At 47.8% G+C, this 13,435-nt stretch overlaps 1 protein-coding gene across 1 annotated transcript in view; it reads right to left on the bottom strand.

Moving 5' to 3' along the window:
* The window catches only part of LOC149334519 (cytochrome P450 4c3-like), a 58,995-nt gene extending 47,531 nt beyond the window's left edge, over positions 1 to 11,464 (bottom strand). Inside the window, exons 1-2 of the mRNA XM_089555153.1 lie at positions 11,215 to 11,464; positions 8,123 to 8,235 (exon numbers count right to left, since the gene is read on the bottom strand). Of these exons, the coding sequence (XP_089411279.1) occupies positions 8,123 to 8,235; positions 11,215 to 11,464 (363 nt within the window). The remainder of the gene's footprint in view (positions 1 to 8,122; positions 8,236 to 11,214) is intronic.
* Between the last annotated feature and the right edge of the window lie 1,971 nt (positions 11,465 to 13,435).

The following is a 13,435-nucleotide window of genomic DNA, read 5'->3' as shown; positions in this document are numbered from 1 at the left end:
CATCCTTTCTGTTAGGCGTTCAGTACATCCTGAGCCAAGGCGACGAGGGCACGTTGCAGTCTCAGATCCAGGGAGGCGAGCCAGATGGGCCACGGTGGGGGTGGGGGGAAAGCATAGGCGGGGGACTGGAAGGCTGCGTGACACTGTGTAAGGCAGTGTTCAATGTCTGCATATGTGTGTGGACAGTTTGGGCACTGAGGTGTGGAAGTGTACCGGTATAGGTAAAGTTTGGCTGGTGTATGTAGAATATTAAACTGTATTCGGCGAAGAATGCGAGCTTCACGGATCGATAAGGATGGGTGCGGTGGTGGTAAATCAGCTAAATCCAATTTTTTCTGCGCGTAGTATTCGTCGACAGTACGTTTGTAAGCCCTGACCGCCTGCTCCGTCGGTGGGCTCGTCCATGGAATCCCCGGCGCCCGGTTTATAGTTTCGCAGGCAAGCTGGTGAGCCAGCTCATTGCCGGGGATGCCCATGTGACTAGGGATCCACCGAAGGGTCACCGGTCGTGGACTTAATGCTAAGAGGGCGGCATCTAAGGCTGATCGAGTAGGGAAAGGGAGGGCTCTTTCATGGAAGGCACGCAGAGCTGTATTGGGGGGAGGGGGGGAGGGTGGCAAAGTGTGTGATGGCATCGGCGATCCCGTGTATTTCTAGGGCGAGCGTGGAGGGTGGGGAGGTGTACGGACCGGTTGTGTGAGTGCTGGTTGTAGAGAGGGAAGGGTGGAGGAAGAAGGCTGCTGTGGAGCCCGCGGTTTCCGTGAGACAGGCGTCTGTGTAGGCCGCCGCCGCAGCGTCCAAAGGTGGCTTGTGGTTGTATGCGTATGCCTGGCGGCGGCCTGCGTGTTTGTGTGCGGACATGTTGCGTGGAATGGGTGCGAGGCGGAGGTTAGGGGGATAGATCGGAGACTGCGGTGGGTCTGGGAAAGAGATGGGTGTGTAGGGAGTATGGGAAAGTATCCATCGTCCAGCTGGTGTACTGGACAGGCGGATGATTTGTCTCTCCCGGTGCAGGTTAAGGAGGGCTTGAAGAGGGTGGAAGAGGCCTGTTCTGTACAGGGTGTCTGTAGAAGCTTGAGGGGGGAGTCCTAGTGTTGCTTTATATAGTGTATTGAGGGCACGGGTTAGTTTGTCTTGTTGTGTACTTGTAAGTGGGCAGTAAAGTATGTAGTACAGGAATTTGTTCAGAGCCAGCGCTTGAGCAAGGCGGCTGGCGTGTGTCCCAGAGAGGCCGGCATGTTTTAAAACTACGCGGCGCAGTAAGTGTGTTACTGAGTGGCATGTGCGTATGGACTGATTGATGGCAGAGGTGAAAGTGTTGGAGTTTAGTGGCATACCCAGGATGCGACAAGATTCGACGCGGGGGATGCGCTGTCCGGCAAGTGTAAGGGAGATGGAGGGGTTCATCGTCCGTTGATATTTACTGCGTGTTATGAGTAAAAGTTCTGATTTCTCCGGAGCGGGTTGCAGGCCCGCTTGGGAGAGGTGTGAGGAAATGGTGTTAAGTGCATGTTGTAGTGTGGTTTGGACCTCTCCCGGTGAGCCAGTGGTGACCTACAAGGTGAGATCGTCTGCATAGAAGACGAAATGAAGGTTGGGAATATCGGCTAAGGCCCGGGCGAGTGGGACCATGCCTAGGTTAAAGAGGATGGGAGAGAGGACGGCCCCTTGTGGAGTGCCACGAGTGAGTGGGATTGGGCTAGACAGTTTGTCGAGGTAGCGGATACGGGCAGAGCGGTGGGAGAGAAAAGGTCTTATGTAATTGTGCATGCTGTGTCCGCACTGCGTATCAGCTAGTATGGTGAGGATGTGGTCGTGTGAAAGGTAGTCGAAAGCCTTGCGTATGTCAATCGTTTCTAAGGCTTTGACCTGCGCAGCGTCTGAGGAATTTGAGTTAAAGAAAGTGTGTTGAAGGAGAAGGAAAAGGTCTTGGGTGGATAGTACTCGGAGAAATCCAATGAGGGTGTGGGGGAGATAGTCGGTGGCTTGAAGATGGGAATTGGGGCGGGCAAGCACCATGTGCTCCATGAGCTTGCCCGCGCAGGAGGTAAGGGAAATAGGACGGAGGTTACTGATGCTGGAGGGTTTATTGGGTTTCGGTATGAATGAGACCAGGGACGAAGTCCAGTCCACTGGCAGGGTGCCAGAGGTCCAGGCATCGTTGATGACATTAAGAAGAAATGTGTTGGCTTCGGGGGGAAGGTTCTTGAGAGTTTTGTATGTGATTTTGTCTGCACCAGGGGCAGAGTGTGTGTTACAACGCGTGAGTGCTGTGTCAAGTTCTGTGTGCGTGAAGGGGATGTCTAGTGCGGGAAGGGCTGGACCATGATATGGTGAGTTTAAAGAGGATTGTGAGGGTGGGAAATAAAGTTGTTGGAGGTCAGTGAAAACCTCTGTTGGAGTATGGGAGGCGAAGAGGCGTTCAAGAGTGGGTGTGGGATGAGGTTGAGGTCCGAGAAGGGAGCGGGGAAGGTACCAGGATGATTTTTGATGTAAAGTTCCGTCTAAGCGGTCGCATGTTCGTGTCCAGTGTTCGGTGTCGAGTGTCTTGCAGTGGGAGATAATGTCGTTGCGGATTGATTGTATTCTGTCGCGGAGCTGTGTGTTGTGTGGTTGTGTAGCTAATGTGCGTTGGAGACGTTTTCTCTGCTTCCGCAATCGTAGAAGGTGAGGATCAGGGTTGTAACGGGGAGTAGGATTAGAAATTTCACGTGTTGCTCGTGACTGGGTGTTTCTGAGATCATCGACCCATGAAGCGTAGTCGGAGGGGTTAGATGGGGGTGGGGGTAAGAACCGGCGAAAGTCTGACCACGAAGTGTGTCGCACCTTCGCCCTGCGTCGGGGGTGTTGTGTGGGTATGTTGATGACAAGGATGGAATGGTCGCTAAGTAGGTATGTGTCAGTATTGTGCCAAGTAACATGTGGAATGCATAGAGCGAAGGTCAGGTCGGGTGTGGTGTCTCTGTGATAGGAGGAACCCTGTATAGGGGGGCGTAAAAAGTCATTCAGCAAAGAGTAGTGTCGAGAGTATATATGATCGTGGAGCAAACGCCCTGCTTTTTGTGTGGTTGTGTAGCCCCACTGTGTGTGTGGTGCGTTGAAGTCGCCTGCCACAAGGAGCGGGGAAGTGATGGTTTGGAGGAAGTCGAAAAGGTGGGGTAGAAGGGAATGCTGTTTGGGGGGGGGGGGGGGGGTTGTAGAAGTTAACGAGAATGGTGGGAGGGGATGTAGGTGCAAGGAAGAGCTCGACGGCAACTAGATGCTGTGCGAGTATATCAGGAATTTGGAGGACTGAGAATTTGAGGTCTTTTCGGATATATGTTGAGACCAGCTGTGTTCGATCCGTAGAACTCGCATGAATCGCTTTGTATCCCGGGAGGGTGCGTTCGCCTCCGGTTTCCTGGAGTAGGGGACCAGAGGGGGGGTGTGGAAGGGTGAGGAGATGCTGGGAAAGGGGCGTACGTGCCGTGCGGGTGCATCGGCAGTTCCACTGGAGAAAGCTATGGAATGGGGGGCGTGTCATAGTCTGATATGTCCTCTGGGTGGGGGCTGTGAGGACGGCCACAGGGCTTTTTCTTTTTAAGGAGTGGGGAGTCAGATGGAGAGGAGAGGGCTGTAAGTGTATGCTGAATTTGTTCTATGAATTCCGCCTGCTTGGCGGCGGCGTTGGAGAGTGCAGTGACTAGAGCTGTGAGTTGAGTTATATGCAGTGTTTGTGCCTGTATTTGTTGTTCCCGGGCCTCTTGGCGTTGTGGTATGGTGTAAAAGAGGGAGGCGAGGTGGTTCATGCGTGTCCCAAGGGCCTGCATGTCAAGTTGAAGCTGGGCTAGGGTATCGGGTTTATCGGGTTGTTGTGGGGGGGGGGGTGACGGAGTGTGCTGGTGAGGGTTGGGGAGTTGAGGGAGTGGGAAGTGGCCCACCTGAATGCTGCCGCGAGGCTGGTGGTTCTTGGCTCAGGACGCTGGCGGCATCCGTACTGGAGGATGGGCTCCGGGTGGAAGTAGGTTCTTGGAGTCGGCTTGGTGCGGCAGTGTTGGGCGTCAGGGAGCATTGTGCTGGTGGCCGTGGAGGTCCTTGCAGGACATCTGCATAGGTCTTGGGGGTGGCAGTGTGAATGGTGAAGCGAAGATGCCTGCCAGGGGAGTGGTTTGGAGTGGTTGCGGGGGTTTCAGGGCTGTTGCCCGACAGATGGCTTGGTGGTGGGTCACGGGGTTTCGCCTTTGTAGAGGGCTGTGCTCGGGCTTGATCCTGCTGCTTGCGGACCGGGCAGGTGTCGGCGAAGGTAACGTGGTCCTTTTGGCAGTGCAAGCACCAGGGCGCACACGGATGGGTAACGTTCGGGTGGACAAGAGTGGTCGTACAGGTAGGACAGATGGCTTGAGTGGAAGGGCATTGGAACTGTCTGTGCCTGTACTGAAGGCAGCGAAGGCAGCACAATGCCCGGGGACGGTGTGGGTAGCAGCGGTACGCTATTTGTTCGAAGTAGATAGTTCGTGGAACGTTGCGGCCCTCAAACGTAACCAGGACACTGTTTGTGTATCCCATCATTCGTACACTGATGATAGTGTGGGTCCGGGAAGAGATGCCAGCCAGGAGTTGGGAGTGAGTGAGCTCGCTGCGGTCGATCCGGAATATTCCGCGGGCTGAGTTTGCGGGGGTGAGCTCGTACGGGGTTAGATGGTGAGCAGTGGAGCTAGGAAGCGATGAGACGCCGGTTTCCGATGAGACGCCGGGGCCCGATGAGCCGCCGAGGACCGCTGAGACGCTGGAGACTGATGAAACGCCGAGAAGGCGTTTCGCAGTGTCGTTGGAGTTAGTCCGAAGAATTATAAGCCTTTGGTCCAAACGGGTGTGGACAGTAATTTCGGCGCGTGCGTGGTCAGCGAGGTGTGCGGCAGTCGTGATAAGGTGGAAGATATGACTCACCGGTGCAGCTATGAGTGAGGCAGGGAGATGAAAGCCAATCGAGATGAGCGTGTGTCGATGGCGGGGTGGCTCGGGAAGCTTGCGGGTTCTACGGCCGTGCATAACCGTGGTGAATAGGGTAGGGTCATCAACGTCTTGAAGTGGAGTCATCTTGGGCAGCAATGCAGGAGTAGGCAAGGCTTGTGGCGAGGCTGGAAACGTGACCGGCGCAACGCCGTCTTCGGCGACTTCCATCACCTGCATAGGTTGTGGCTTGGCGGACGCGGCGTCGGTGGTAGGCTTACCGTGGCGTTTGCCGCTTCATACTTTCAAAAGAGCGCTCCGTGGTGAAAAAGGTCTGATTCCGTAAATATTAGTGTTGGGTGAAAGCTGCGAATTTGCCGGGAACGATGTTGAAGATATTTTGGGGCGATGGGCAAAAATTCCAGCCAGTTGGGGCAGATGAGAGGCAGCTCGATGTGAGGCGGTCTGCATCCGCTAGGCGCCGGCGAGAGAGTCTTCGGAGGTGATTTCTTCACGACTGTTTTATCAATTCTGATACCGTTTTTTTTTCACGTCTATGACCGTATTGCAGGCCAATGCGTTTTTTGTTTTTCAGATGTGGAAATTTTAATTTTCGTGTAAGACATTTTTTTCTCACTCTTGATGTGTAAGCTGTAAGCTGCAAACTTAGAAGAAAAAATTTGTGGTTGGAGAAAAAATTTACAAGACGGTCTTGACTAGTAGCATGCCAGTAAGAATGCAGTGAATGCTGAACCAGCCTTCTTCAGCAGTTCCTTAACTTCGCAGCCTTTCCACAAGATTCACAGTTTATAAATATTCGGCAACAATATTCTGCAGATTTAAATGTATGACAGTGAAACCTTGTTGCAGTGCTCATAAAATTAGTTCTGATATACTCAAAATTTCGTGCGAACATATGAAGAAGTTATCGTCGAGTCGGGTGTGCGCATCAGTGGGAGCATGTGGTTTTGATTGGGTAGCGGAGGTTTTGGGTGATACTGATTTCTCGGTTGTTGACTCGAGCCGGTATCTGTTTCTTGCCACATATTCATAAAAAGAAAGTGGCGAATTGCAACGCTGGCTTAACGCGACATTCAGCGAAAGCTATGCAGAGGTGCGGACATAAGTAAACGGAGATCGTCCTAAGTACGATCGCGCCTTCCCTGCCGGTCATGACAAACATTATTTGTCCATGAGCAAGCGCACTCGCGCCCGCTACAAGCCAGCTCCCAGTATGAAAAACGATAGAAGGCAACAGCATGCTCCGTTTGATTCTGTCCGCACCTGTACGGAGATATCTGAATGCGCCGCTCTTTGGACTTTTAAATGGCGTCCTCTATGCGCAAAAACCTTACAGGCGTAAGTCCTAGTTCATTCCTCTGCGCATAGAGGGCCCTTCTTGATTACCCAGCTAGAGGCGCCCTAGTGCATGCCGGTGCGAACCTGCGAACATATTACGCCACAAACAGGGTTGCCGTTGGTGGCTACTCTGCGCCAAACTGGCTACTTTTCAGCCCTTTCTGGCGACGAAAATTTTAGGTTGGCTCCCAGGCTACTTCCTGGCGACTTTGAGCTTCTATTTTGGCGCATTTCCTAGCCATTTTCTTAGCCATCGAGGCACCCCTACGCACGGCTAGGGTAGCTACGTATGTTGTGAACGTTATGTTTCGTAGAACACAGTTTTCCGTGCGTCGACCTCGAGGACCGATTTCCCGCTTTTGCGGAAACATTTGGGCTAATTTACGACCGTCTGTGCCCTTCAAGGAGGGTACCCCCGTCCCCCTGCGCCACGCCAGCCGCTTCTCCCTGGAGAGCGTCGCCCAACCGGCGCCCTCGAGTGGCGAGAGGGAAGGTGTCTGGCGGCTGAGACCGGAGGGGGGGAGCGACGAGACAACTACGAAAGCGTCAGTCGCAAAACGAACCTTGCACTCATCGAACCTTTTTGTAAGCTCTCTTTTAGCCATTATTAAATTCAGTTGTTCTTTGTTCACCGGTTGCTTATTCTTCGCCGAACGTCAACGTATTAACGACAAAGCAATGTAGCTTACATGTGCGCGCGGCGCGATGCTCAAGAAGGTGACATCACCAGGGAAAAGATTTCACTATAGGCCAAGGAGCCGTGATAAATTAATTGTGCCAGTTCTTGAGGCAAATGGCGATACAACTGTTACACCGGCTTCCAAATGCCTCGCACTTTGGAATCTGCATGCCATCAATCCTGATGACAGAAAGCACGAAGGGCCGTGAAGGCATACTGAAGCTGCCATTTTTATTAATGTTCCTCCATCGATCTGGAGTAAGAAATGCGGAAACTGCAAACAGTAAGCGTGAACTCTATCACACATCATGCTCCAGTTCATGGCACGCAGTGGCCGGATCGTACAAAGACACTTTCAGCGAATGGCATTTCCCACACCTGGCGCAATAAAGCACAAAGTTCTGTCACTTTAAATTTCCAACTCTGATGCTGAGCGCGTTCTCCAGTGATAACTTGGTTATAAAAAAGGTGCGCAACAAAATGAAACTTGAATGTCTTATAGTGTTTGCACGAATCAAGTCACGGCTTCAAGGCTAAAACAGCCTCAGTGTCCTACTTGGTTGCTGGCTAGAACGTGACAAAATTACTCTCGTAAGATCACACTATCTACACACACAGAGCATTTAATAATTCAACTATCTGCAATGTACCTGTGCCTTGAAGACCAAGAAAAAGGGCTAAATTATGTGCTCTTTATTACGTTTCTTGCATTGATTTCAAATGTTATTGTTCTTTGGTAAATCACATTCCTAATATCGCTTATATTATATTTGGTTACAAATTTGGTGGTATGGTTGAATGGAATGGCTACTTTTAGCTACTTTCGGCTCAAGTTTTGGCTCCTTTTAAAATGTTCCCAGCGGCAACCCTGGCCACAAATCCGTGGTGTGGCGAGCAGTGCAACTTTTCTTTACAGTGACTGGAATGACTACTTTCCTTTACTCGTTGTTTTCCCGTCTGGTTACGCGAACGCCAGAGAACCGGGAAACAGCCCCTTTACAGCTATCGCTTTTAAAATTATGCCCGGGAAGTTCATGCTACAGAGAGACCAGCTCTCAAGTAAACGAAAGATAAGAGATCCTCTCTGAATAACAAAGAACAGTTACTTCAGTCCAAGAGACGAAAGCATGCACGTTGTTATAGTGGCTGGTTTACCTCAACATGCTCTGCCTTGTAAAGAACTAAAGCAGGTGTGAAGCCGATGTATATCAGATACCGTCCATACTGTCGAAAAATGGCATGGAATCCCGCAAATGCAGCGAACGCCACTGAAAAGAAAGGCAGATAAAACATTTCAAGCGTATTGCCTAGTGCTATGGTAACAAGAGTACGCACAGTTCACCTCATGAACTGTTGTCAAAGGTGTATTTGTTACAGGCTTGTGTTCCTATCTACTCTATGAGGTAAAGTGAACTTCGAATTTCGGCATTATGGTTATCAGCTTCCTGCATCTGTTTTATCGGAGTGTTGTTTTTCATGCAAAAATTTCAAAAAGCATATCACTGGAAGCGTATTGCATCAAAGATGCTGAAAAATTAGAGATTTTGATGCCTCTAGCTGAAAGAACGCCATGAAATTATGTTAACGTTTTTAACAACCGACGAATTAAACAAGCTTTAGTTGCAGCTTTTTACGGCCAGTTCGTACCATAAACGAAATAAAAGGTAATGGGTTACTAGGTACTGTCATTCTATGTATCATTTCAGTTACATTTAATACATTAACACAATGAAGCGACAGTAAATGCTTGAACAGAAGCAGGTGTTTATTACTTCATGAGTGTAACGATCTTTACTGCCCACTTTTATAGTCTGTTGAAATTTTAAATAATTTCCGGATGTTTTGCTCCACAGTGCTATACATTAGCTCAAATAACAAGGCACAAATGGACAATAGAGTGCATAAAACAGTTTGCGCAAATATGATTGTGCTTTTGTGACAAATAGCAAGTTTCTGACATGTCCTCGTAATACGAGTTAGCAAATTCCCGTCTGAGGCATACATAACATCGAAATATGCTTACAGAAATATAGGCACTAATGAAGAATTCTCAGAAAAAATGCAATTAAAATGTCGTGATTGCTAGAATGGAAGAAAATGTAGTTAGTGTTGCTGTGACAACATTTGCTGCTCCTTAGAAACCATCAATGAACTCTCTGCAGCTCCTCATTGATCTCAGCTTGCAGATCACTTAAAGTGCCGCCATCGAAGGTTAACGCAGTATTGTTCCCGTTTAGTTAAGATTCAGAGTAGCACAGAGCTCATCAAAAATCATTAACACATTGTGCGTTTCAAATAGTTTGATTTAGTTTTCTAAACAAATCTGAGAAAGATACATATGTGCAGGTGTAGTGCACCGTAAGGCACACATTATTTACGTGATAGAGGGTAAGGAAAACATGATTAACACTACCAAAATAAATAAGAAACTTTTAAGATTTTTTAAGGTACAACATTACATTGCGAATGAGAGGCCGTCATAATCGAAGGTGAGCGCAGTTCTTAAAATTTCGCAGAGCGCTGTGTGGTTAGAGAAGATTATGAAAACTCATCACATTAGCTTTTTACGTTGCACAGATAAAATCCTACTTAAAATTAAAGTTTCATTTTCAATTGCAGGAATCACACCCAAGATAAATATTGGTCTGCAGTTTTAAGTCCTTGTGTGACCTGCGTCTTAAATTTAGTGAAGAACTTTACTCCAAATAGACTAGTTCGGAATTAGTTTATATCTAAACTCGGCTATTGTCAAATCGGTTGGGCACATCGAAATGAGAGGATGTAGTGCCAAGGATGAGAAACAGAAGAAACAAGTTCCCTGTGTACGAAGTGATTTCTTTGGCTAAGCGAAACATGCTTTCATACTCAGAAGACATATAACAGGATAAGAACTCTAGTCATTCAGGTACAGTGGAAGCCAGAAATAATTGTTTGTCTACAAGGTAGACAAACTGTACATGATTTAGTTTAGTAGGCAGCTTTGTAAAGCGCCAGTTGCAGCACAAGCCTACGGGTTTAGGCAAAAATGACAGCACCAGACAAAGGGATAAAAGCCTGAACATCAGAAACCTAATTATTTTTGGATGGAGGGTTTGCAGTTCTAAAGATATATAAAGAACCAAAAAGAAAAAGTCATAAAATCTATAAAGAGATAAACAAGAAAGAAAAAACAGTTTTGGGCAAGAAAAACAGCAATCCGATCGAAATACCAGAACGTGGAAGGAACAGCGTCACAGCGAAAGTAGCAAAAGCAGTCTTAACAAAAACGCTGAAAGGAGATAAAAGAAGCTGAGAAAGCAAGATGCAGCTAGAGAATAGCCACAAATTGTAGCGAAAGCAGCGAGAAGCGGTTAAAGCAACAAGAACATATGTGAAGCGAATAAAAGTGAATATAAAATTGGTAAAATCATATTGCTGGAAGGGCGGTGTCAATTAAACTGAGACGACAGTGACCCTTCTGCGAAAGCAATTTCCTTATCTGGAAGTAGAGCCGACGAAACGCTAATGCGGCGATCGCTTGCTTTTATATGCACAGGACCTTGATAATTTCTCGCCCCCTTCCATCTTCGGCGCGTGCGACAAATTTCTTTTGGTTGAACGCCAGTTTGTAATCCTGCTGTTGGCAGCGTTTTTCAGTGTCCGGACGTTTGACCCCCTGACTTGTTGGAAGAGCTAGATCGTTCTCTATCGACCATTCGTTGAGCACCTACCATGTTTGTCCTATGTAGACTTCAAAAGCACAGACCTTTGGGCTAGTTGGTACATAGCAGACACGTACAAGCGCAAAAAAAAGAAACACGGACAGAGAGAGACTTGGACAACACGAGCGCTCGTGTTGTCGAAGTCCCTTTCTCTACCCGTGCTTTTTGCGCTTGTACGTGTCTGCTATGGAGACTTGTCCACGCCACAGCGATAACCAATGATGATTCGTGTTATGATCTATGTACGGTATCATATGCTTATTTCTCCGCGTCTTTCGTTTTTATTTAGTTATTATGGGACAAACGCTTACAAGTGTCAGGTGCCGAGGAAATAATCTTGATGCTCTATCTGCTGGCCATCATCACTTTACGCGAAGGCTTTAATAAATGCATTACATATACATGGTTATTGTAAAATGGCTTGTTTCCTTTTACTGTACCCTTGTTACTATACAGAGCTGGGCAGGCACTGCGCTAGAAATCGAATTTTCTTAGGCGAACCAGGCAAGTCTCTAGAACAGACCAGTAAGGTCAGCTTCCACTCACATGTGCTGAATCCTACCGGGGAGTTCGGCTGGTAGCAGGCTCTGGCCAGTATCCACAGGTTCTGGAACGGGAAGTGCTGCCGTGTCTGCGGTAGGTCGGCCAGTTGCCTCAGAGTCTTCGAGTAGATCCTTCTTGCTGCCCACACTAAGATGGCTGCGGAAAGCATGAGGCCGATCAGCGCAGACGATGTAACCCTGGCGAAGGCGCTTGCTGCTTGAGCCCAGGAGCCGACTGACAGCAGGTGTCCCATGAGAACCGCGCACAGCGCAGCCATCGTGGCAGTTGACGGCTGCGAGGACAATGCACCTAACCTGTTATGTGTGCAGGGACTACTTCCATGTTCCACGCAACCAGTACAGAAAAGGAAGGCGTGTGTCATGTGCTTTGCCGTATGAATGTGCAGCATCTCGCGGGAACAGCAGCGTTGCGCTCATGAATGAGGGCCTCACTGACCAAGTTATACACTTAAACTTTCATGCGCGGAATTGTAAGAAATTAGAGATCACTGCGGCGACCCTCATTGGGAGAATGCGAAAGCAGCGACGCCTCCTCGGCACTCGTCGCCACTCTTTGCCTCTCTTTATCATTTTATTTTTCTTTGTTAATTAATTTAACTACTGTGTAAGCGTAATTATCTTATGCTTTAATTAAAGATCGATTTATTTACTCCTAGTACGCCTTCTTTTATCTCAACCATTTTGGTTTTTCAAATTTGGCGCCATGATTACTTTCCCGTCCACTTACTATATCCTCGTTCAGCCTATTCAGCCTTCTAGTGGTTTTGGCTGATAATTAACTAATTAATCTATGTCAATGACACTTTTTCGTTAGATTAATTATCACTCATCAAATAAAATTTCAATTCATTTCAAACTTTAACTCTTTTGCCTATTTTCCCACTATTTTGCCATCGACGGCTGTTTTCCCGTCCACTCACTTTATCGACAACCGCGCCATTTCAACGTCTTTTTCGACATTTTTTGGCTCTACTTAATTAACTGATCTTCCTATCGACATAATTTTTTTTCGCGCCGCACCCTCACATCAACGTCTTTCGAGTGCAACCACTCGTTTGATGCTACCTCTTTTGAGAACGTCACAATGGCTGCGGATACGTTCTGTGGTTGGTGACACGAACCAGCCGACATAGCCTAGAAATTCTTTAGCATTAATAAATAAAAAGAACTATCGCTGCAGCAAAAAAAAAAAACAGTACGAATACAGTTCGTGATTGTGCTCTATCAGCAGATGATCCCCGCTTCGTGTGTGCCAGACACCCGGACTAGCAGTCGGCAGCGTGGCCTTCTTTAGCGCCTGTTTCATTCTTAACGCTGCAGCAGCTTAAGCCAACTGAGAGAATGATTATAGGGTTCACCTCTCTCTTTTACCTACGCGCTGATACAGCGTCGGTAAAAGTAGAAAGAGATAGTGAGCTCTTGGATGTGACAAGCGCTCATAAGCGGAGACATTCCGCTTTGCACTGTTGGCAAATAATGAAGTGCCAGGAAAAGATAATATAAGCTGCAAGCATAATATTCAAGAACACAAACTGTGTTCTTAAAACTGGCACATACGCGCAGTATAGCGTGATAATGTCACCTTAACGACAAAGCTGATGGGGCCAAGGAATTGAATTGTGCAGTGGTAACGAAAGATATAGTAAGGAAGGTTTTACAAGCAATGCCCAGCGCAATGCGGCAAGCGATTAAGAACGACAGCTCTCTTGAACCACGGTGCACAAAAAAAATTTGTGCACCGTGCATTGTGCACCGTGCACAAAAAACTTTGCACGTGAATGAGGGATGCTAGTTGTGCTGTTCTATAAACGGCTGTGCGAACTGACTCCTTGTCCACAACAGTGTCAACATCAAAGCATTCGATTGGTGTGGTTGAGTAGGTGTAAGTAAACTTTTTTTTTGACGTGGTTAGTTAAGACTATCAAAAAAAAAAACTCAAGTCGGGGCTCTGTATTGTAAATAATAAAGTCATATTATCAAATTAAGCTTGTCAAAATGCGGCGAGTTGAACAAGAGGGGAGCTGTTTTGACTGTATGGGGTACATGAAAATTTTGGCGCAGTTGGGGCCTATTCTGCTGCCCATGGCGGTGCCATTTGCTTGTAGATAATTTTGAAGGTCGAATTCGAAGAATTTACATTCTTACACGATTTTGGCCAGTTTTTATTACACCTGAAGTCTTTACGGTTTGTAGGATTCTAAAAG

The sequence above is a fragment of the Amblyomma mixtum genome, chromosome 8 (genome assembly GCF_055824585.1).
Source record: "Amblyomma mixtum isolate Tamu chromosome 8, ASM5582458v1, whole genome shotgun sequence".
NCBI classification, from domain to species: Eukaryota; Metazoa; Arthropoda; class Arachnida; order Ixodida; family Ixodidae; genus Amblyomma; species Amblyomma mixtum.
This window is presented reverse-complemented; position numbering and strand designations above follow the sequence as displayed.